Source organism: Chrysochloris asiatica, unplaced genomic scaffold (assembly GCF_000296735.1).
Source record: "Chrysochloris asiatica unplaced genomic scaffold, ChrAsi1.0 scaffold00009, whole genome shotgun sequence".
Taxonomy (NCBI): domain Eukaryota; kingdom Metazoa; phylum Chordata; class Mammalia; order Afrosoricida; family Chrysochloridae; genus Chrysochloris; species Chrysochloris asiatica.
In genome coordinates, this window is record NW_006408527.1 from 14,795,689 (window position 1) to 14,819,825 (window position 24,137).

The following is a 24,137-nucleotide window of genomic DNA, read 5'->3' on the forward strand; positions in this document are numbered from 1 at the left end:
GTGAGTGGGAGAGTGTACACAAAAACACTCAGAAATATATAATAATTTACACCACCAAAGGGCACATTCTGCAAGCCTGCCTCCTGGTCATGAGCACTCAGTCCCTCTCTTTCCATGAATCTAGAGTTCTCAGCCACTCCCCCTCTCCACAACCCCATCTCTGCCTCCATCTCTGGTGTTGCTGCTTCTCTGGATAGGGTTCTGCATTCTGCTTGTGCTCTTCTCCCTTGATAGTCCTAGGGTCCTCTGTTTCTGCACTTTAGGTTTAACTACTTCCCGTTTTTTGTTACAAAACTGTACTTTCACTTTTGAAATCCTGATGTACAGATGTAGGATTAGAACGGTCGACAGTTCAAATTCACCACCTACTCCTCAGAAAGCCTATACAGAGTTGCTATGACTCAGAACTGACTCCAGGGTACTTAACAACATCTTTAGTTTTCAGAAATATCCTGGTTTGAGTAAATTATACTGTTACCCTTGCCATGAAATTTTCTTAACACAAGAGGGCGGCATGTATCCATAGTTGAAAAGTAATGCCACTTGTGAAGGGTCATAGCAGAGAAAGTTTCCTGTTCATTAACTTACTTTTGTTGTTAAATGCCGTCGAGTCCGTTCCGACCCATAATGACCCTGTATAGGATTTCCAAGAAGTGAATGGTGAGCTTGAACTACTGACCTTGCAGTTCAACCTGATTTTGCAGTCCAGCACATAACCCACAGTGCCACACCAGGATTCCATTAGTATAACTAGCCGTCTTTTATTGAATGTCTATTTTCTGCCCCAGGTCTGTCATGAACTCATTTTGCAAAGTATGTATTCCAATTCTGCTGTCTCTGTAGTTTGTCAGTGGCCTGACAGATTTCACCAGAAAAAAAAAAAATAAAGAGAGAGAGAGAATTAAAAGTTCTCTGGCCTGTTACTTTCTTGCTCCTGAAAGAAACCATTGCTTCCAATGGTTCCTGCAATGTGATTACTACAATTGTCTGCACCAGATCCTTAAAATCTTGCCAGACCAATTACACAAACTGTCCTTGGAGGACAAGGCTTGGTTGGTCACCCTGGCACCAGCCAATTGTTCTAAGAACACAGGCCACCATCTCTTGGGATGGCACCGATGACTTATCTTGCACGTTCCTGTTTGATTTAAGTGTCCAGTCAGGTGCCAGAGTTTCAAAATAGTTGGTTCCAATTACTCTTTCCAATTTAATTGTTGTTTTGGTAGATGGAAGAACCTTTAGAGTTCTACCTTGCTGCTTTGCAGAGTTAAACGTGTTTTGAGCAGGGGATTGGTATTGGTAGTCAGCAAAATTTACTAGAGGGAGGACGTTTGAAAAGAAAATGGAAACCTGCTATGAAATCCTGGGAGTCCTGGTTTGGCACTGTGGGTTAATGCACTAGACTGCAAAGTCAGTGTGAACTGCAAGGTCGGTGGTTCAAGCTCACCAGTCGCTCCTTGGAAACCCTCTAGAGGGTCGCAATGTGTCAGAACCAACTCGACAGCATTTAACAACAACAACATGAAATCATGACAGTAACCTAAGCAATGAGATTGGAATGGGAGAGTCGAGGCCAGATTAATGTCTTGTCAGTCATGTCAGGGGGTGCTGCAGTAGGGAACAAACAGAAAGAAGGGTTCATTTAACAAGTCCTCAACAAACTACTGTGTACCAGATACTATGCTGATACTGGCTGTTGCATGTGAACAAAACAGGTATGATCCCTCAGGGAGTCTGGTGAGACTAGGGACATTAAACCAAATAATTAGCATACCAACAATGTGTAGTTACAAGTATTGATAGCTATTATGGTGGTAAAGAGTAAGGACCTAAGAAAATGATCCAGGACAAGTCTAGAAGAGAAAGAGATCAACCTTAAGATTCACCAGCCATTCTGATGAGTGAGAAGTCTATCTTCTTATTCAAAGTGATCTTCTCCAAGTCTCACCCTGTGACCGCCTGCTGATGGGATTCAGAGTGAGAGTCTGAAGTGGGCTTTTGGATGGTTTCAGTGTTGATGCACCCCCTGTTGTTTGCTGTTGTTAAGTGCCGTCGAGTGGGTTCCAACTCAAAGTAACCATGTATATAGGCTTTCAAAGGAACCACTGGTAGATTTGAACTGCTGATCTTGTGATCTGCAGTTGAGTGCACCCTCTAGAGTTAAGTAAAGGAATCAATCTTAGAGAGGGTTTTAAACTGAAAGAGAGGGAGATGGGGAAGGAAAGGAGAAGAAATCATTTAAATTGCGATTTGTTCTGGCAAGTCACATGACAGCCTATTTGTAAAAGAAAGCCCTTTCTATTTCATAGTCATATAAAGGCTTACGTTTGATGAAAATGGAAATACACAATTAGGTAGAAATAGGACTATAAAATTTAGGATGGGGACATTTGTGTTGATGTCCCTCAAATTTTGCACCCCATTGTCTTCTAAACACTCTTAGCTTAGCTAATGATCCATCTTGCCTTGTTAAGAACGAGCACCTTTCCCTACCCTGCATTGCTTAAAAACAATTCAGAAGACCCCCACCTCCACCCCATACTCCCTCCTGACAACTAAGAGACATAGAATAGTCTAGGCTGGGACTGATCATGGAAGAAAGGGACCAGATACCAAATCAACTATAAATTCTAGCCAGCATATACTAGCAAACGTCAGAGTTGTTCATTTGGGACTAGATTTAGAAAGAGCTGAGTCAGAAGGACTGGAAGATAAGATAGGAGTTTATCGATCTGGGAGCACTCTTCTGCAGTATAGGATGTCACACTCTGGTAAGAACTCCATGAGATGATTTGACTTCACTATTAAAACATCTTCTAGCAGCATAGAGAAAGTGATGGCCCAGGAGAGGTGGGTGTTAAATGGCAGCATTGCCCCAGCAGACAATGGAGGCAGAAATGAAACAGCTCATGCAAGTGAGCATGCTAAATTGGATATACCATAAGACGGGAAGACCTATTTCATTCCTTGGGAAGATCTGGCACATCATTCATGATTGCCAAAAGAAATGAGCTGAGAAGGACACTGATGGTGGCTATGTGCTATTGTGTCCCATAGCGCCCCTGTACAGGGTTTCTGAGGCTGTCAATCTTTACGGGAGCAGAAAGTCTCATATTGCTCCTGTGGAGTGGCTGGTAGTTTCAAACTGCTGACCTTGAAGTTCACAGCCCGATTCGTAACCACTACGCAACCAGAGCTACTTGAGAAGGACGTTAGCAACTCTTAAAAGATAAACTGGGCTCTCTTCTGTAAACTAGGCCTGATGGTAGGAGAAATAACAGATTTGGTTCATTGATACCAATGGGATGATTGTCCTAGAGCAAATAGAGTCCAGGTGGTGGCACTTAACTGCAGAAATACACAGCTGGTTGCAATTAGTATAATCATCCACAGGTTGTAACCAAGAGGGCCTGCTTCACAGAGAAAATGGTATCTCTAGAGACAAAATCGATACCAGTATTGCTCCACTTGTACAATGAGAATAAATCAAGGATGGGTGACAAGGAGTTTGAGGACAGTAGCCCCAATAAAAAAGTTACGATGCTCATTTTCTGGACCTGAGTCAGTTTTCAGACTCAGAACCTGTTCTTTTCAGGAGAAAAAACCCTGCAACACCAAACATACACAATAAAGACTCCGCTCTTCATTTCTAAAGGACTCTTAGCAGTTTATTCAGGTAAACTGTACACTGCGGAAAGGGCACTCCCAAACATTCTGATGACTGTTGAGTTCAAGTTGAAATGGACAGTACTTAGACTAGAGGCCTGCTCAGAAGTGGCTTTGAAAGACATTGCCGAGAGAGAGTATTCACAATGGACAGAGAGCTTTGGGCAGTGCACCTGATTATCTAATTTGGGTGTAGGGAAAACTGGCCTGAGGTTAGAATTTATACAGAATCCTGGATGGAGAAAGGTTTGGAACAGACTAGAGTAGAGGCTTGCAGATGGGCAGATGGAAGTGGACGTGAATGTAAAGATCTCTGTATTGTAGATCAATGCCCACCATAGAGTAGTAACCAAGGAAGAGACACCAAATTACCAAATTGGCAGATGATTTGACCAGTTGATGGCAGCACAATTCAGTCATTGGCCACCCCACTGCTGGCACAATGGACTCATGAGTGAGAGACTCATGGTTTGATCCAACAGCATAGGTTCTCACTAACCAAGGCTGAGTTCAGTTTTGTTGTTAATGAATGTCCAACCTACCAGAATCAGATCAATACTGAATGCCCCATATAGCCATTCCTTGAGGAAAACAAACTGCCATATGATGGCAAATTAACCCTCTGAGTCCTTCTCATCCTGGAAACGATCTACTTATTTGCTATATCTATACTGTCAATTCCAAATAGAATCTTACCTAATTAATTCCCAACCAGTAAGCAATGCTTGGCACCTAACAACAACAACAAGTAATGCATTCATTTCAATCTCCAGACTCAAGTCACTCCAGAAAAATTATGCAAGAGCTGTTAATCATGTTTTCATACATTCTGATGTGAGCTACAACCGTGGTTATGGTCCATTATTAAATGACCTCCTGGGGTTATTTACTCGGTACTTTCACCAGTAGTCTGGACTTGAACTTAAACCATCTCAGCATCTTCTGACTGCCTTTGGAATATCTTCTGTATTGGGAGGTTGAACGTTTCTGGGTTGCAAACTTTGCTATCAACTAAATGATGGCTGAGACTGTAAAAGCCTGATTAATGACATTATAAAATTGTGCCACTGAAATGCTTTCTTCTGTTATCATTTGGAGGAAAGACAAGTCTCATAGTTCACCATCCTCTATGAGGTTCTAAGTAAGTGACCAACGGTTTTTAATAAGTTAGGCATTTCTGAACAGTATGGTTGTCTGGGTTCAGTATTCTGGCCAGAGCTAGGGGGGAAAATGTGCTTTTTCAGCTGATCATGTGTAAGAAGAGATGTAAATCTTGACTGTCAAGGGACGGAGCAAAACTAGGTACTGCGTGGATATACTGGGTGCATAAACCAGCTTTGCACATTGCTCGTAATCATGTATCACAAAACATGTTTTGCAGAGGGAATTGATAAATACAGATTATTTTATTATACCAATGGCTTTCCTTGCCATCATTAATTTTCTTTTTTTTTTTTTCCTGATTTTTACTTTAGTATTGTTTATCAAATAAGATCCTTTGTTAAAACTGGAATTGAGAGATGGGAAGCAGGTAGCCAAGGGGTAGATAAAACTCTAACCAGATCTAACATTTGGTAAAAGTATTAATTATGCATGATTCTGGAGTCTGAGCCCTGGAAATCAGATCACAGTACCATACTTGTGGCTTTGTACTGGGCAAGAGAATTCAGTTGTGTCCCCCAAAATCATAGCCAGTAAGGAGTTTTCTATCCATAAAGCCTCAGAAGGTGGACCATCACACTCTGGGTCAGTTCCCTGACAACTGGACCAGGGCATTGCAATGAATTGCATTTTACTATAATCTGTGTCTGCTATGGAAATTCTGGTGTGGCACTATGGGTTAGTGTGCTGGACTGCTAAGACAGTTTGAACTGCAAGATCAGTGGTTCAAGTTCACCAGCTGCTCCTTGGAAACCCTACACAGGGTCGCTATGGATCGGAACTGACTCAACGGCACTTAACAATAACAACAACTTGTGTACTATACTTAAAAAAAAAGTCTTTAAAGTGTTCAAAAGAAAATGGAAAACAATAGCCTGAACAATGCAAAATGACTATATTTATTAATCATTTATAAAATGCTGAAGAATTGACAGCTATGAATTTAGAAATCCTGAATTAAGCTAGAAGCATATTTAGATAAATTATTTTATTTTTAATCTTTAAAATGTCCAAAAGATGACTGTCATGAATTGAATTGCATCCCTCCCAAAATATGTGTCAACTTCACTGGATCATGATTGTCAATGGTTTGGTAGTTACATGATGATGTAATTTGGTAGTTGTGCAATGATGTAATCATCCCTCATGATGTGATCTGATGTGATCAGCCAATAAGTTATAATGGGATTAGGGTGGGATACAATACACTTATAAAGGTCACAGCCCTGATCTAATATAAGGGGACTTTTCCTGGAATGTGGTCTGTATCATCTTTTATCTTAGGCAAATGGAGAGAGAAACCAGTAGAGAAGGGAGGCCTGACTATCACCAGGAAAGAAGAGCCCCTGCACTGAGAACCTCCTAGACCCAGGGCAAGACATGTGCAAAGATGCATGGAGCTGTCCAATCAGTACCAAGCCCATGGGTATTGAAAGGAGATAGGACCTTCCCCAGAGATTACAGAGAAAACCTAGAACTAGCGTCCTGAATTTGGACTTTTACTTTCCTGAATTGTAAGACACTATAATTCCATGTGTGAAAGCCAGCCACTTGTAGTATTTCTATTACTGTAAAACTAAATAAGACAATAGCAGAAATAAAAAGAAAGAGATAGACCACAGAATAGAGAAAAACATTAAAAAGGGATTTTTTTTCAGGCTTTGGTTGTTGTAATATCCCTACTCCCTATTGCTCTAAGCTAAGCTAATAATACTAGCCACTAATATTTACTGAGAATTTACTGCGAGGCACTTCGAATTGCATGGATCATCTCATTTAATCCTCATAATAACTTTATGAGGTAGGTGCTATTATCTCCTGTTTACAGATAGGGAAATGAAGTTTAAAGAGGATAGGTAACTTGATGAATATTACCTTCCCAATAAAGGGTACAGCAGGAATACTGACTGCTCCCCCAAAGAGCTGGGAGGGGAGATTCTAGTCAGACAGTCGTAGCCTCTCCACCACACACATGGGGATCATTCAATTCTGGGGGTGAGATTCTGAAGGCAGAGCCTCTGTGTATAGCTCTTTAGGTTGTCCATGGCTCAAGGGTACCACACCTAAGGGATGCCATCCCACTGTAGACATATTCTAACTTAAATGAGAAGCTTCGATCAGGTGCAAAAGTCTAGACCTCCTGACCAAACCCTGGGGTAGTGGCACACTTAGCTGCACACACACACTAGCACATACACAAGACTTCTCTGTCCCAACCATACTCCAAGCATGGAGTTGTTCCTCTTCCTCTCCTATTGTTTTCAGTGACCTAGTTCATATTCCCAATGGGATCATGGAGAATATATGCTGCCACCTGTGGTTACCCAAATTGTACAGAAATAGACCAAATGAATATTTTTCTTAAGGAAGAGGTGCCCTTTCTAATTGGCTCAACCATGCTATATTATCTATCAGTGGTCCTGATTAAGGGTCCTTAACTAGCTTCTGCAGCATTCCTGTCCCCTTGCGCTCCTCAGTTGTTGAGTGCTTGGACCGTGCCCACCATTTTTTGCCCACAGAGATAGATCACATCTTTGACAAAGAAAACCTTAGCTATAAAATATTTTCCAAAGGGAAATACTGGGGTGTTTTCTAAACTCGTTTATGCCACACTTGTCTTCTCCTCCAGTGAAGATCATCACTTCACAGTACTGGGCTTTGTCCAAGGCAGGAACTAATAACTCCTAGACCATGTAATTAAACTAGGGTCAGCAACCCACATGACCCCAACTGCCTCTCCATGGGAGCTTTAGGGGTCAGGTCAGCTGGAATGTATCAGTCATTGACCAGCTAACAGGGGAATTCCTCTCGTGAATTCTGAAGTTTCCTTCTTTCTTGTCCAGGTTATTGTAACACTTGTCTGGGAGATGCCTGAATGGGCCGGCAAAGCTGGGGCATCCCCAAAATGTCTTGAACCCTGGAGTGAAGGGGAAATGGGAGGTGGGGGAATGTGGATCAGTGTGTGTGTGAGCACGAAGCAACTAGAACCACCCCTGGAAACACGGTGTTAAAATAAGTGACAGTAAGAACAAGGGGCCAGGACTGGCTTCCTCTTATAAATCACAGATGCTCCCAGAGAAGTGATTTGCTGAAAATTGCATAGAGGTGAGTGGCAGAGCTTTGTCTTGATCTAGGTTTTCCAGGGCTTAAGTACAGCTTCTTTCCAACATACCACACTGCATTCTCTAACTCTAGATTTAAAGAAGACACCCAATACACCAGCAACTCAAGGAGATCAAAGAAAAGTCCAAGGGGACCTGATTTCTGAATTGAGATGAATGGAACTGTTTCAACTAAGTCTGGAGAGCAGAAGGTGAGATGGTTTCCTTCTGAGGTTGGGGTCTTGGCTCTGAATATGGGTGGTGAATTGCAACAACAGCTGTCAAGCATGTACCCAGGATCTCTTCTCAGAGCAGACTGGGCTCATCCCAGGGGCCAGTTAAGGATTCTAGAGGCCATTTCTCCTCCGTCTACCTGCCTACTCTTCTCATCCCACCCTCTGTATCACCAAAGTGCCAAATTCCCTGCAGAGCCCTGGGTACCTTAGAAAGAACAACTGTTAGAAAGAGAAAGGAGCTTGGAGATCATACAGTCAAGATTTTTATTTCTTTTTAATAGTGGAGGGGAAAGAAGCACATTACTCAAGGCCACTCATTTGGTCAGAGATGAACAAAGCAGAAACTCCAAATGCTGGTTCTATGCTCTTGACTCTACATTATACTGTTGGTTCCCTACTTGTTTACTGCTCAGTGGGGCTCCAAGGGGTAGTAGGGACCCAGGAAGTACTATACCAGGCTGGGTGGAATATGAGGGAGATGCCCTTTCCAGAAAAACCAGAGGTTCAAGAGAGTTCTCGGTGTGCCTCTCACCTCCTGAAATGCTGTTTACTATCACAGAGGTCTGTGGGCCCAAGCTGCTTAGTTAGGGTTCCTAGTCATCTGGAGAAAGGTTATCTGAAGGTCACCAGCAAGGAGGTGAATAAAAGCAATTCCGTTGAATGTTATCATTTGAACCTCCAATCAAGTCTGATAACATCCTGAAGTCTTTTTATCTCACACGCCGAGCTTCCTCATTACCCTGCTCAGGTGGCGTTTGTTCATGAAACAGAGATTGCTGCCCCATTGGACTTCAGAGGAACTGGGTTGTGTGGCGCCCATACTTTGTCCCCAACATGTGCTGTGTCAGTACTTGCCACTAAAGAAAAAAATTAACCTCCAGGAAAGTCTGGTGCCAACCCCAGCCTTAGCCTGGATTTATTGAATACAAGTTAAACAACAGATTGAGTACAGGCACTTCCTGTTGACGGCAGCAAGCCAGACATTCTGGAAGGCAAGGAGGGATCTGAGGAAGATGGCAGTGCCAAGGCAGGGGTTTGCTAAGAGAAGGCACAGAAGGAAAGTATGAGATGCCTGTGGACTTTTCCAAATCTGACTATTCAGAACTCTATCAGCAAAGAACAGCCAAAGGCCTTATGGAGAAGGATAGGGAGAGCCAAGTTGAATGGCCAACTTGAATTCTTGGACAAACCCAAGGACTATGCTTTTCTCTCATTCTGTCCTCTCTCTTTCCTTCTCCTTTTTTCACCTACTACTCTTCATTTTCTACGACTCCTTCTGCTGTTTTTATTTCCATTTTATTTTCTCTTCTTTTCAGTTCCCATCCCTACAGTCTATGTTCCCCATTAGCCATGTGTGACTTGTCAGTAGGGACCAGTCACTGAGAAGGATGTCATGTTTGGTAAAGTGACAGGTCAGAGAAAAAGAGGAAGATCCCCAGTGAGATGAATTTGCACAGTGATAGAAATGATGGGACTCAAGCATAGCAACAACTGTGAGGCTGGTCCAGGACCAGATAGTGTTTTGTCCTGTTGTGTACAGGGTCATTATGAATTGGTACCGACTCGATGGTACCTAAAAACAATGACATGTGTGATTTAGTCAAGTTGAACAGCGAGGGAAGTCCTGACCTTGGGTCAAATCATTGACTATTAATACCTGTTCTTAAAGTTTAAAAAAAAAAAAAAAGAAAAGCAAACACATTGAGTTGACTTCACTCATGATGATTCCATGTGTGTCAAAGCACAACTAAGCCCCATAGGGTTTTCAGTGGCTAATTTTCTTCAGGCCTTTCTTTGGAGGCACCTCTGGGTATACCTGAACCTTAAACCTAGCATCACCCAGGGACTTCATTCTTAACATCAGTGAATTATACATTAGAGTAGAAAGGAGATAAAAATTGTGAAACGGCTAAATTTAGGTGTTTTTTTTTTTTTCTTTCTCTCTTAATCTATAAATTCCAGGAACTGTAAGCAGATTTTTAATAAAAGTGAGTCCCTGAATACTCTCTGGGGAGTACAAAAAAAAAAAAGTATAATGCACAAACTCTGTCTTTTTAATCACTAAGCAAGAAAAGAGCTATTTAGAAATGAATTGAAGTAACTACTATTAACTGATGATATATGGAGTGGATTGCAATCATTGTAATGACATAAAATGTATAATTTACTTAATGTGGGATTGATGATCTGTTCTGTATATATTCACTCAATTCACAATAAAAAAAAGTTAAAAATACAAATACTAAATAAATTAAAGAGCCATTTAGTAGTGGTCAGCATGGTGTTGGAGCCCCGGTGTGATGCTATGGAATAAAGTACTGGACTGAAATGTTGGTTTAAAACACAAGGTTGGTGGTTCAAACTCAACAGCTACTCCTTGGAAACCCTATACAGGGCCATAACTGACTCGATGGCACTTAACAACAACAGTATGGTGTTGACAGAGAATGGTGGGTTCTTGTTCACAATAGCTATGCGTTGTCACCTGCTTTGAGCTGAGCCTTATGTCAGAACCTACGGGTAAGATGAATGAGACAAAGTCCTTCACTCAAGGTGTTCCCCAGGTTACCAGGAGACACTAGAGCAAGACACCAGATCAATACAGAGTTGGGGCAGGAAGGACTTTCTGGCAGTTGTGGAGAAGAAACAGAACAGAACCTGAGACAGATCCTATATAGACAACTACTTAGGCACAGTGTGGATTTTTAACTCCGTACTGCTATTCTGAGGCTCAGGACCAGTGGAACCGAAAGTTTCCATTGAAGGAATCAATTCCTCTTTAGCAAAGAGATTAGGGTGAGGAGAGAAGGGGACAGGAAGTGCTCTATATCAGACACACTCTAAAGTGCTTTCAATATCTTTCTCCCTTAAGTTGTACAACAATCGCCCAGTACAGATTTTCTCATCCCCAATCCTACAGATGAGAAAACAATTCCCCAAGGCTCAGTAACTTCTCCAGGGTCCTGCAATTTCAACTAAGATCTCAACTTCTAAGCACATGGCCTTCCCATTCCACAATGCACTCCCAAGAATTCAGAGCTCCAAGCTGGCAAGTGGGAGCAGGACTTGAATCCCAGAGAGGGAATTTCACTGCTTCTAAACACAGAAACCACAAGGGGGTAGAGTGGGAATATAGCCTTGATGAGAATGGCTCAGGCCAAATATGCAAATATATAAGAGTGAGGATGGGATAAACTTCCCTCAGAGACAGGGGCTCATGTCTTGTGCTATTTGTTGTTGAACTGATTCTGACTCATGATAACCCCATGTGTGCAAAGTAGAGGTTGCTTCCTAGGATTTTCAAGACGTGACTTTTCTAAAGCAGATTGCCAGGTCTGCCTTCCAAGGTGCCTTTGTGTGAGTTGTAACAGTCAACCAGTTGGGCCACCCAAGAACTCTTTTGTCTTAGAAATAACCTATCCAGCCCTTCCTCTGAGCAAACTGAGAACCCAACGATTGTTGTACAACTCAAGGGATAAAGATATTGTGTGTGTGTGGGTGGGGTGGGGGGGTCCCGCCTTTGCTTGTCTTGATCCTCCTTTCATTTGGTGTCTTTTGAAGGTCACCAACCAGAGGCCAGGATGGAAAATGCCCCTTCTCATCATCTTGGTCCTGCTGCAAGGTGAGTACCCAATGCAGTCCCTGGCTCAGAGCTTGCAGAACCATGTAAACCCAGACTGAAATCTTTCAGGGCATGGAGATTCCTGACCAGCACTTCAGGGGGTACTTGGTGCTCCCTTGTCAATATGGGCATATCTGTGGTTTTCTCTCTTGGGCTCTGGGACCAGACAGTGGATCCTGGGAATGACCAGACTTGACCTAGAGGAATAAGGGTAGCAAGGGCTCACATGACAGGGCATGTGTCTAACTTGATGATTTCTTAAATATTCATGTTTCAATAGTGTCCATTTTCTGGAGATAATTAAAACTTGGTTGAATTTCCACGGTAAGGGTTTCAGGGTATGCAAAAGACAGAAACAGTAGGGTTTCATTACTACTTATTCTACAAATACCTAAGTGTCGGGCCCATTAAGATGAAGATGCTGCCTTACTCTAAAAGAGTTCACAGTCTACAGAGGAAGTAGGTAGGCAAACAAAACAATTCTATTTATTTATTGACTTATTTATTCAACTTATTTATTTACTCAACTTATTTATTACTGAGGGCCCCAGACACTGGGAACAGAAAGATGGAAGACAGGATCTCTGCTTTAAAGGTCCTGGCAGCCTGGTGTAGTTGGACTGGCCAGGTATAGATCAGACTTGGATTGCAAAGGTCTCCATCTCTACACACTGGCACCTGGATTTTATTCTCATAGTGATGTGAAGCCATAGAAGAATACCGTGACTTTACTAAGAGGTCCCTGGGTGGTACAAGCAGTTTGCAATCAACCACTACCTGTCTTATTTACCTAAAGCTGCTATGACAGAAATAGCATAGGTGAATGGCTTTAACAAACAGAAATTTGTTTTCTCACAGTTTAGAAGACTGAAAGTCTGAAGTCGGGTTGCTGACTAGAGGGGAAGGCTTTCTTTCTCTGTTGGCCCCGGAGGAAGGTCCTGGTCTCTTCTGCTTCTGTTTCCTTGAAAAATTCCAGAACATAATCCAACAGAGAAAGAAAATCTTCCCCCAAATTCAGACTTCTAGCCTCCTGAATTGTGTGAAAATCAATTTCTGTTCTTATCCGTCATCTACTTGTGGCATTTCTGTTATAGCAGTGCTAGATGACTAAGAGAAATATATGTACTAGCAGGGTGCTGCTCTAACAGACACCTAAAATGTGGAAGTAGTTTCGAAACTGGGTCATAGGTGGAGGCTGGAAGAGTTTTAAGGTATAAAAATATATACAGTTTAAAGAAAAAGAAAGTAAAAGCCTGGATTGTTTTGATGGACATCAAAGGCAATTGTGGTGAGGCTCAGAAGGAAGTGAGGAAAAGCTGTAGAGAAAGTTGCTGTTTTCTTAGAGTATAAATACGGTACCAATAACAGAGTGCTTCTAGAAAGGTGGGCATTTGATGTGCTTTAGGTGAGGATTTGCAATAAAATGATGAAATATAATTGGACAGTGGACAAATTCTGTGGCACAATAAAAACTAAAAAAACAACAACAACAAAACATTCGCACCCCAGATGAAATCTAAATAATAATAATAATTTGTTGTTGTTAGGTACCATCGAGTCGGTACCGACTCATAGCAACCCTATGCACACCGGAACAAAACACTGTCCGGTCCTGGGCCAACCTCACAATTGTTGCCACTCTTGAGCCCATTGATGCTGCCACTTTTCCAATCCATCTCGCGGGAGGTCTTCCTCTCTTTCTCTGACTCTCCACCTTGCCAAACGTGATATCCTTCTCCAAAGTATCAGAGACAAAGTTTGGCCATCTTGGCCTCCAAGGAGCACTCTGGCTGCACTTCTTCCAACACAGATCTGTTTGTTCTTTTGGCAGCCCATGGCATTTTCAATATTCTCCTCCAACACCATAACTCAAAAGCATCGATTCTTCTATGGTCTTCCTTATTCACAGTCTAGTTTTTGCATGCAGATGAGGTTATTGAAAATGCCAGGGCTTGGGTCAGGTGCACCTTAGTCCTCAAGCTGACATCTTTGCTCTTCAACACTTTAAAAAGGTCTTGTGCAGAAGATTTGCCTAATGCAATACATCGTTTGATTTCCTGACTGCTGCTTCCATGAGTGATCCTAGAAGAATGAAGTCCTTGACAACTTCAATCTTTTCTCCGTGGATAAGAACGTTGTTTATTGGTCCAGTGGTGAGGATTGTTGTTTTCTTTACATTGAGAAGTAATCCATACAGAATGGAAGCTCATCTGAAACCTGTCCACCATGGGTGACCCTGCTGATATTTAAAATACCAGTGGCATAGCTTCCAGAATCACAGCAACTCACAAGCCACCACAGTACGACAAACTGACAGACGAGTGGTGGAATAATAATAATAGGGGAGTATATAGTATGTTGCTGGTGTTGTTAAATGCTGTGAAGTTGATTATGACTCATAGCTACCCTGTATAGGATTTTCAAGGTTTCAAATCTGCCCGGGAGCAGCAAGTCTCATCTTTATAACATGGAGTGACTGGTGGGCTTGAACCGCGGATCTTGTGATTCTTTATTCTTTGGAGTCACCACACTCCCACACAATATAAAGGGCCTTCAAAAAGTGTGTGGAAAAATTCCATAATCTTTTAATTCTACTTTATCCACACACTTTTTGAACTGCAAGGTCGGTGGTTCAAGCTCACCAGCTGCTCCTCGGAAACCCTACACAGGGTCGCTATGGGTGGGAACTGACTCGATGGCACTTAACAACAACAACAACATATATTAGAGTTTTGTAAGTGCTTTAAGCAAGAGCAAGCTAAGAGTGATGGGGATAGGGACAATATGCAATTGTTACATAGTGTGATAAAGAGTAAGTCTCATAGAAAAGGTGACATTTTACTTCAAAAAGGTGAGGGATTTTTCATTCTATTCTCCTTGCAGGCATAGTATTCCATGAAGGGTTTTGAGGAGACCATTTCAAGTGTGCTGGAGAGGGGTTATTTAAGGGAACACCAAAAATAAATAAATAAATAAGATCAGTGTCTACTAAATAAAAGAAGCCCTGGTGGTACTTTAGGATAAGCATTGGACTGCTAACCATGGGGTTGAGAGTTCAAACCCACCAGCTGTTACTTAGGAGAAAGATGAGGCTTTTTTAAAAAATTTTTTTAAATGCAGTGTGGCAAAGAACTTGTCTAAATTATGTCTAAATATTTGATGAAAGGTAGTACTTGTAAGTGATAAGCTTGGATAGATAACTGGTGAGATTTCTAAACAAGAACTTAAAGGGGCCGTACGATTTATAGAAAACAGAGAGAAGAAAGAGATGGACTTGAAAATTAATTGTGAAAACAGAACTTAAAGATTTAGAAAATTCTGTTGTACAAAGCTAAGGACAATGTACTAGAATGGTCAGCTTGGACATGGCCACCAACACTTTTGGTTAAAGAGATTAAACCTGTGACTCATGAATGACAGCAGAAAGAAGTCATCAGCTTATCATGAAAGGGACAGAGAAGAAGAAAAGTGAGAACATTGTCTGCCTTTTGGGAGTCCACAGGCAGGAAACAGGTCAAAGGAGCTACATCTGTTGTTCTCCAAGAAAAGGAAAAGGCCATTCCTAGAGTAGCTCAAAGATTAGCAGAACTGTTGGAATGAGCACAGAAGGCAGGGTTGTATCAGTTTCAAAGGGTGGGCCACAGCCTTTTAGCTTAAAAGAGTCAAATCTTCACCAACTCAATTCCTGTAGTGTAGGACTGCCATTCAGAAGTCTCAGAGGAATGGAACCAGTGCCCCAAACTGATTGGGTGGAGTTCCTATGGTGGAGAGAGAAAAAGATCAGGATCTGCCATGACTGAAAGGATGAGGTCACTACTCAGATGAAATAGAAGAATAGGGAAGCTCACAGCCAAAGAAGCAGCAATGGGAGATTAGTGCCAAGCCACATGGAGATCTTCAAGGAACCATGAAACAAGTTAAAGATTCAATGATCTTCGCCTAGAGCCACCAGAGAGATAAGGGCTTCCCTCCCTGTGGAGCGGCTGCCCAGAATTCATACTTCTAGTCTCTTAAACTGTGAAAAAATTGATTGCTGTTTGTTTAAGTCAACCACTTGTGATATTTTTGTTATAACAGCAAATTTAACTTAAAAGTTTGCAGTTCAAACCCACCCAGTAGCACAGTAGAAGAAAGGCCTGATTGCTTTAAACAAAAATGATGAACATATGATTGGACAAGGGAGAAAGGGTGATCACGATGCTTTTTATGCAATGACAAAGAACTTGTTTGACTTATACTCAATGTTTGCTGGAAGGTAGCACTCCTAAGTGATGAACTTGGATAGCTACTGATCTGATATTTTGGTGATCTGCTTCCATAAATATTATGGCCAAGAAAACTCTTCGGGGAAAATCTATTCTGCAACATATGGGTGTCCCATAAGTTGGAATCGACTTGACAGCAACAGGCTTTTAGTATCTAGAGTGTCCAGTATCCAGAAACTAGTCCCAACTAGATGCTTAATAAGTCATTGTTGAATAAGTTGATTAATTAATATGATAACACCAAAAATAGGATTAACAACTGTATTTGGCTTCTAAAGAAACTGCACACAAATAAACATCTGAGTTTTAATAAAGCAATTTTGCTATTATTAGGTGCTGTCAAGTCATTTTGACATATGGTGATGCTATGCACAATAGAATGAAACACTACCCAGTCCTGTGCCATCCTTACAATTGCTGCTATGCTTGAGCCCACAGCTGCTACTATTATGCCTATCTATCTTCTTGGGGGTCTCCCTCTTTTTCACTGACCCTCAAGTGTGCCAAGCATGATGTCCTTCACAATGATGTCCCTCTTAATAAGTCCAAAGTATAAGACATGAAGTCTGGTCATCTTAGCTTCTAAGGAGCATTCTGGTTGTACTTTTTCCAACAGATTTGTTTGTTCTTCTGGCAGTCCATGGTGCCTTTAAAATTTTTAACCAACACCATAACTCAAATACATAAATTCTTCTATAGTCTTCTTTATTCATTGTCCAACTTTCACATGCATATGAGACTATAGAAAATACCATGGCTTGGGTTAGGCACACTTCAGTCTTCAAACTGACATCTTTCCTCTTGAACAATTTAAAGAGGTCTTGTGAAGCAAATTTGCCTAATGCAATAATACATCGCTTGATTTCTTGACTGCTATTTCCATGAATATTGATGGTGGATCCAAGCAAAATGAAGTCTTTAAAAACTTCAATATTTTTTCCATTTATTACGATGCTATTTATTGGTCCAGCTGTGAGGATTTTTGCTTTCTTTACATTGAGGTGCAACTGATACTGAAGGTTGTGGTCTTTGACCTTCATCATTAAATATTTTAAGTCCTCTTGGCATTCAACAACAAAGCTGTATCATCTACATATCACAGGTTGTTAATGGGTCTTCCTCCAATCCTGATACCAGGTTCTTCTTCATATAATCCAGCTTCTCATATCATTTGCTCAATATACAAATTGAATACGTATGGTGAAATAATACAACTCTAGCACATATCTTTTCCAATTTTAAACAGTATCCCCTTGTTTTGTTCCAACAATTGCCTCTGTCTATGTGCTCATGAGCACAATTAAGTGTTCTGGGATACTCATTCTCCACAATGTTGTCCGTTGTGTATCATGATCCATACAGTCGAAAGGATTTGCACAGTCAATAAAGCACAGGTAAACATCTTTCTGGAATTCTCTGCTTTCAGCCAAGATCCATCTGACATCAGCAGTGATATCCCTTGTTCCATATACTCATCTGAATCCAGCTTGAACCTTGGCAGTTTCCTGTCAGTGTACTGTTGCAGCCATTTTTAAATTGTCTTTAGCAAAATTTCACTTGCATGGGATATTAATGATATTGTCTGATGATTTCTGCTCTCTGTTGGGCCACCTCTCTTTGGAATGGGCACAAATATGAATATCTTCCAAACAGGAGGCCAGGCAGCTGTCTTCCAAATTTCTTAGCACATATGAGTGAGTGCCTCCAGGGTTGCATCAGTTTGTTGACTGATTACAATTTGTATTCCATCAATTCCTAGAATCTTTTTCTTTGCCAATGCCTGCAGCGCACCTTGGACATCTTCCTATTGGCTCTTGATCACATGCTACCTCTTGAAATGGTTGAACGTCGACCACTTCTTTTTGGTACAGTGACTCTGTGTATTCCTTCCATTTTCTTTGGGTGCTTTCTGCATCATTCAATATGTTGCACAAAGAATCCTTCAGTATTTCAAGTTGACCCTAATGGTATTGGTGGTACAGATTTCTGCATCACAGCAACATGCTCACCACCAGAGTACAACAAACTGACAGATGAGTGGTGGGGTACATGGTAAGTATTAGCTAAATAATAGGTAAATTATCATAACATGATCTTCTCTCAACTGGAAATCTGCCTCAATAACTAAGTGCTACCATTTCCATAGTGATTCCTCTTGGATTCATTTTCAGAGTTGCATTCTCTGACCTGTCCTTAATTCTGGAAGTGTTTGGGTTGTGTAACTTCTCAGATCATGATTACGCTCAGCTCCTCCTCTCCTTGGATTTTTTCTCTACCTGCAGCTGTAGATGCTTTGAAGGGTCCGAGGCTGGTGTCTGGGAAGCTTGGGGGAACTGTCACCATCAAGTGCCGTTATGCCCCCACTTCGGTCAACAGACACCAGAGGAAATATTGGTGCCGCTTGGGTCCCCCCAAGTGGATCTGCCGTACCATCGTGTCCACTAACCACTATACCCACCATCGCTACCATGGCCGCGTGGCTCTAGAAGATTTCCCATGGAGAAGCTTGTTTGTACTGACGATGTCCCAGCTGTCCCAGACAGACGAAGGGTATTACCGCTGTGGCATTGGAAACAGAAATGACATGCTTTTCTTCCCAGTGAACCTGACTGTGTCTGCAGGTAAGAGATGGTAGCTGGTGGGTAGCTTGGTGACATAAGTGCTAGGTAGGAGAAGATGGAAGAGGAGGCTCAGAGACCCAAGAGAACTTTAAATACCAGGGGACTGATGATGGGCAGCTAAGGATAAGGCAAGGACTTTAAGAAGTAGAAGGAACCCTGGTTGACCTGTGGGTTCAACGTTGCACAAAGTCAACAATTCACACTTATCAGCCATTCTACTGAATAAATATGAGACTATTTGCTCCAATGTTTACAGTCTTGTTAAGCGCCATTGAGTCAATTCTGACTTAGTGATCCTGTATAGGGTTTCCAAGGAGTGACTGGTATGTTTGAAACACCGACCTTGTGGTTCACGCTACACACCAGGACTCCATTTACAGTCTTGGAAACACTATATATAGAGTTGGTCTGAGTCAGAATCAACTTGATGGTAGTAGGTTTGGTTGAATTATTTTTTTTTTACAATTTTCATTTTAGAAGTATTATCAGGTGGATTAGAACTCCTGGTTTGGTGCTGTAGGATCAGCACTGGACTATGAACCACGAGGTCGGTAGTTTAAACCTACTAGCTGCTCCTCGAAAACCCTTTATAGGGTCTCTATGAGTTGGAGCTGACTTTATGCCACTTAACAGCCACAACATCAGGTAGATTGGGATCGCAGTGGTTCCATGTGATAAGCTCTAGAATGTGAGCTACACGGTCCAAGGTTGGAGTTTGCCAGTAGCTCTGTGGAAGAAAGATAATGCTTTCTGCTACCACAAAGATTTAAAGACTTGGAAACCTTACACAGGGTACTGATGAGTTGGAACCGACTCGAAGGCACTTAACAACAACAGTCAGGTAGATAGGGAGCACTGTGACTCCATAGGATGAGCACTGTACTGCGAACCACAAGATTCCAGATTGGAGCCCTCCAGCAGTTCTGTGTAAGAAATATGAGGCTTTCTGCTACTGCAAAGATGAACAAGTCTAGGAATCCTACATAAGATCTCTATGAGTTGAACCGACTCCACAACAACAACGTAAGATAGATAAGAAGCCTTTTTAGCAGTCATTAAGCACTTGGCTGCTAACCAAAAAGTCATCAGTTCAAACCCACCAACCACTCTGAGGGAGAAATATATGACAATCTGCTTTGATAAAGACTGTTGTTGTGAAGTGCCGTCAAGTGGGTTCTGACTCACAGAGGCCCTGTATAGGGTTTCCGAGGAGCGGCTGGTGAGCTTGAACCACCAATCTTGTGGTTCAAAACAACCTTGCAGTCCAGTGCATCACCCAGCAGGACCACACCAGGACTCTATTACAGCCTTGAAAACCCTATGGGACAGTTCTATTCTACTCTGTCCTGCAAGATCCCTATGAGTCAGAATAGACTTGACAGCAATTGGTGATACAAATGGTTAACAAATCCACTTAGAAGCAGCTTGGTAGAAAGGTCTCACTATCTGCTTCTGACAAGTTGGCCACTGAGGACCTCACGGAGCACAGTTGTACTCTGACACACATGGGTCACTATTAGCATGAGTGAACTATTCGGCCACTAATTTGGGTTTCTGTTTTCCTTTTGTAATCAAGTAGATAATAGGAAGAACTTCTCTATGGAATGCTCATAAACTGTCCTGCTCGACACACCACCGTCCCCCACCCCCCGAAATATTGTGGAATATAGGTTTGAAAATAGCCTGACAAGGTAGTGAATTGGTGTAGTCTCTTGTGGTTATCATGCCTCATGGGTCAGATGTGTAGAGGAGAGATCACTGTAGAGCAGGTAAGACAGGCGTGACAAATAGGGTACAGGGATGGAGAAACTGGGACCAGAATCTCCCTACAGCAGACTCAGGCTGAGCTCCTCAGCCAGCATTTAGCAACTACCAAGTCAGTGTCAGATTCCTAGAAGTTAATCCAGAGCCAGGCACCTAGAGCACAAGAGATGGGCATCCAATCTGGGAAATGCCACCCTACAGAAGAGATGGCATGTCAGGAAACAGTAGGCACTTATGTCTAAGCACGGATTGGTTTCATTAGATGCTGCTTGCCAAGCATCTGCTGAGATTGTCTGTTCTGACAAAACAGGAATTTTTCTCTTATTTTTCTGAAGCATTGTCTATGATGGACTATGGATCTCTGGGAAAAGGGACAACATGGGGGTCCTGGAAACTGGGTGAAGAGATGTAGGCATGAAAGGGGAGAGAGGGACATAAAATGTCAATATCTACAACAGACTAGAGAATGCATCTAGATTTCCAAAATTTGTATTTTATCTAATATATTGGCCAAAGACTGCATTTCTTAGTCAGCTGCACTCCATTTTAAAAACATGCCAAACTCAATGCCCTTTGCTAAACACAGTGGATAGCCTGATAAGTCTTCCCCTTTGGTTTCCCTCTGCTATTCCCACAGGTCCTTCCAGCACCATCCCCACAAATTTAGATCCTAGCACACCCACTATGAGCTCCTTGGCAACAGTATCTTCAGTGGCCAACAGATTAACCCCAGGAACCATCGAGACTATAGATGGGGTCACAGGAAAAGACAGAGTTGCTTCAACTCCAGGAACCAGCAAAACAACAGTTTCAACTAAGGGAAGACAAGGCCAAGAGATAACCAAGGCAGTAGCTCCAGGGACAGGGAGCTGGATAGAAGGATCCATCAGAGCCACAATTCACAGCCCAGAGAGTATGACTTCAAAGCATACCGTCAGGCCAAAAACATCAGAAGATGTTTGGGTGTGGAGGACCAGAAGCCCAGTAGTAAACAGGACTAGGGTGCTTGAGGAAGGGTGGAAGACAACAATTTCCAAGACTGAGGGGCCAATAGAGGCAACAAAAGCTCTGGATGCAACCCTGAAAGTCATAGGAACTGTTAGGCCATCAACCCTAACTTCAGAAAAATGGACCTGGGAAACCTTTCAAGAAGCAACATCGGTTTCTAAGCAACCAGCTCTGGGCTCCAATGAAGAAACAACTGAAACTATAGGTGTATGGACCTTGACAACCACCATCACAGAAGCAAGTGCTGAAGAAGGTCTGATGTCTACTGCTGGAGACAGTAATATCCAAGCAAAATCAAACCAGGCCCCAGCAGCAGGGCCCCTGAGACCTCAGGGCAAGGAGTCCTCCATGAAGAGGTAAGAACCCAGGCCCTCCCCCAGGTTGGGGTTCCAGCTCTGCCTCACCCTCCTGGCATGCTCCTTGATGAACTGACCTCTGTGTCCTTCTCCCTGCACTTAGCCTCCATTTTAACCTACAAGGCAGTAGCAGACAAGTGATATAAAAACCAGGCACCCTTCCTGCTATAAAAAAAAAACACTACCTGATAATTTTCATGTGGGTTTTAAGCAAAATCTAACTGGCAGACTGACAGAATATTTAGGTGGGAACCTTGAGGACTTCTGTGTTTTTTTGTTTTGTGTTGTTAAAGATGGGGAATGGAGGCTCCAGAGAGGGGAAAGTGACTGCTAACGTCACAAAGAAAGATTGGAGCATGCCTGATTTTCAGTCAGGCCTTCTGCCACTACAGCGCATAGTGAGGCCTAGATGGGTGGAGTAGGAAAAAGGATTAGTGGCTTGGGAATTTCCAGACAGGGGTTCTAGTCCTTGCTCTGCTACCAACCAGAAAAAAACGAAGGCAGCTAACTTCTCTTTGGCATCTCTAAATTGAGAGGCTAGGGCCAAATGATCTTTAATTTTCTCTCCAACTTCACTTCTGCTGTGCTCTCCCCATCTGAATCCCTGCCACTTCTACCCCAGCGCATCATCAAAACAGAAAAGTGTCTCTCGGATCCTGACTCCAGTGTGCACGGTGCTGTCCTTGGTTTTGATCCTGGCTCTTGTTATATTGAAAAAGAAGCTCTGGAAAAAGACCTGTGAGTAGAATTTAAGTAGCCCCACCCCCACCCCGCCACTCTTTGGAAACCCTATACAGGGTAGCTATGAGCTGGAACCTACTCAATGACATTTAACAACAACAACAATCTTTATAGGTAGAAAAGCTTAAGCACTTGATTACTAGCAAAAAGATTGGCAGTTTGAACTCACCCAGAGGCACCTCGAAAGAAAGGTCTGGCTATTTGTTTTGGAAAGGTGACAGCTTTGAAAACTCTATGGAGCACAGTTTAAGGAGGCCTGCTGGTGCAGTGGGTAGCTACCAAAAGGTCAGTGGTTTGAACCCACCTGTCACTCCACGGGATCAAGTTGTGGCAGTTTGCTTTGGTAAAGATTAAACCTTGGAAACCCTATGAGGCAGTTTTACCTTGTCCTGTAGGGTCACTGTGAGTCAAAATAAACTTGATAGCAATAGGGTTGTTTTTGTTTGTTTGTTCTTTTTTTGGTTAATCGTTATGGGAACAGATTGCCTGACCTTTATCCCATGGAACCACTTAGTGGATTTGTATCACCAACCTTCCAGCTAGCAGCCTAAAGCTTAACCATTGTGCCAACAGGTCTCCTTGGATTTAGAAGAGCTAAATTCTAGTCTTTTTATTTCTCTGAGCCTTAGTTTCTTTATCAATCAAAGGGAGAAAACCATCTTTGCCTTTACTTCTTGTAGTCATCCTAGAGCTCAGAAGAGACATAATGCTAACACCATAGACATCTGCACAGCATAAGTAACCCCACAGCACTCAGCAGGAGTGTAGGGCCCAGAAGTAGGGTCAAACTCTGCATTTGCACCCTCTGGAAAACCCAGCTGAAATGTGCAATGTGCCAGGGTCAAATTCCCACAGCGAATGCTCTGTGGTGCTGAGACATGGTGAGGCTTTCTGAGAGCAAATAGCAGAGGCTAAGATTCTCAGATCTAGATTCCCAAAGACCAGTCCAATTGCTGTTGATCTGAGGCTCATTTGCTAGTGTTCTGGGTTAAGGCTCGGGATGGGTAGGGTGGGGGAATCAAATCCAGCAGCCTCCATGCCCAGCACCCTCAAGTCCTGCTCTGTGTCTGTGCAGCTCAAGAGGCAGAAAGGACAACACGGGTCACCCTGATCCAGATGACAAGTATCATGGAGTCGAACCTCTCACCTGACCAGCTGCCCCATCTTGAAAGGAAGACGTTGTAGATGGCTCTCCTCCTACCCCTGCCAAACTGCCCAACTGGTGAGGGACCCGAGACCTTGAGGAATGGAAGAAGAAGTTACTCAACCACCATGGCATAGCAGGATGAGACCAGACATCTCCACAACTCTACCATCTCTTCATCACCTTCCTCCATCTAGAGGAGGAGAACTAATGAGGCTGGAGGGTGATTAGTTAATCAACTGTGGGCTTAAGAAGGCATTCTCCACAGCAGTTAAAGAGGCTTTGAGAAAGGATTATAAGAAGCTTCCAATCAGGGTGTAGAATTCCCAGGTCTCAATCATCATGCCCAGGCCCTTCCTGGAGTCCCTTTTCTGTGTCAGGATTCAGTTTGCTCCACACATCTTCATTAGACTCCTTCTCACCTAGTGTTGTTATTCATTGCTCTTCCAGGC

General features: G+C 42.6%; 1 protein-coding gene across 1 annotated transcript; it reads left to right on the top strand.

Moving 5' to 3' along the window:
* The first annotated feature begins 2,885 nt into the window (after nt 1-2,885).
* Nucleotides 2,886-23,726, top strand: FCAMR (Fc receptor, IgA, IgM, high affinity). The gene is made up of 7 exons (XM_006834207.1): nt 2,886-2,915; nt 11,726-11,786; nt 18,334-18,672; nt 21,074-21,349; nt 21,680-21,800; nt 22,423-22,538; nt 23,617-23,726. Exons 1-7 carry the CDS (start codon nt 2,886-2,888, stop codon nt 23,724-23,726), a joined length of 1,053 nt encoding a protein of 350 aa, XP_006834270.1.
* The last annotated feature ends 411 nt before the right edge of the window (nt 23,727-24,137 follow it).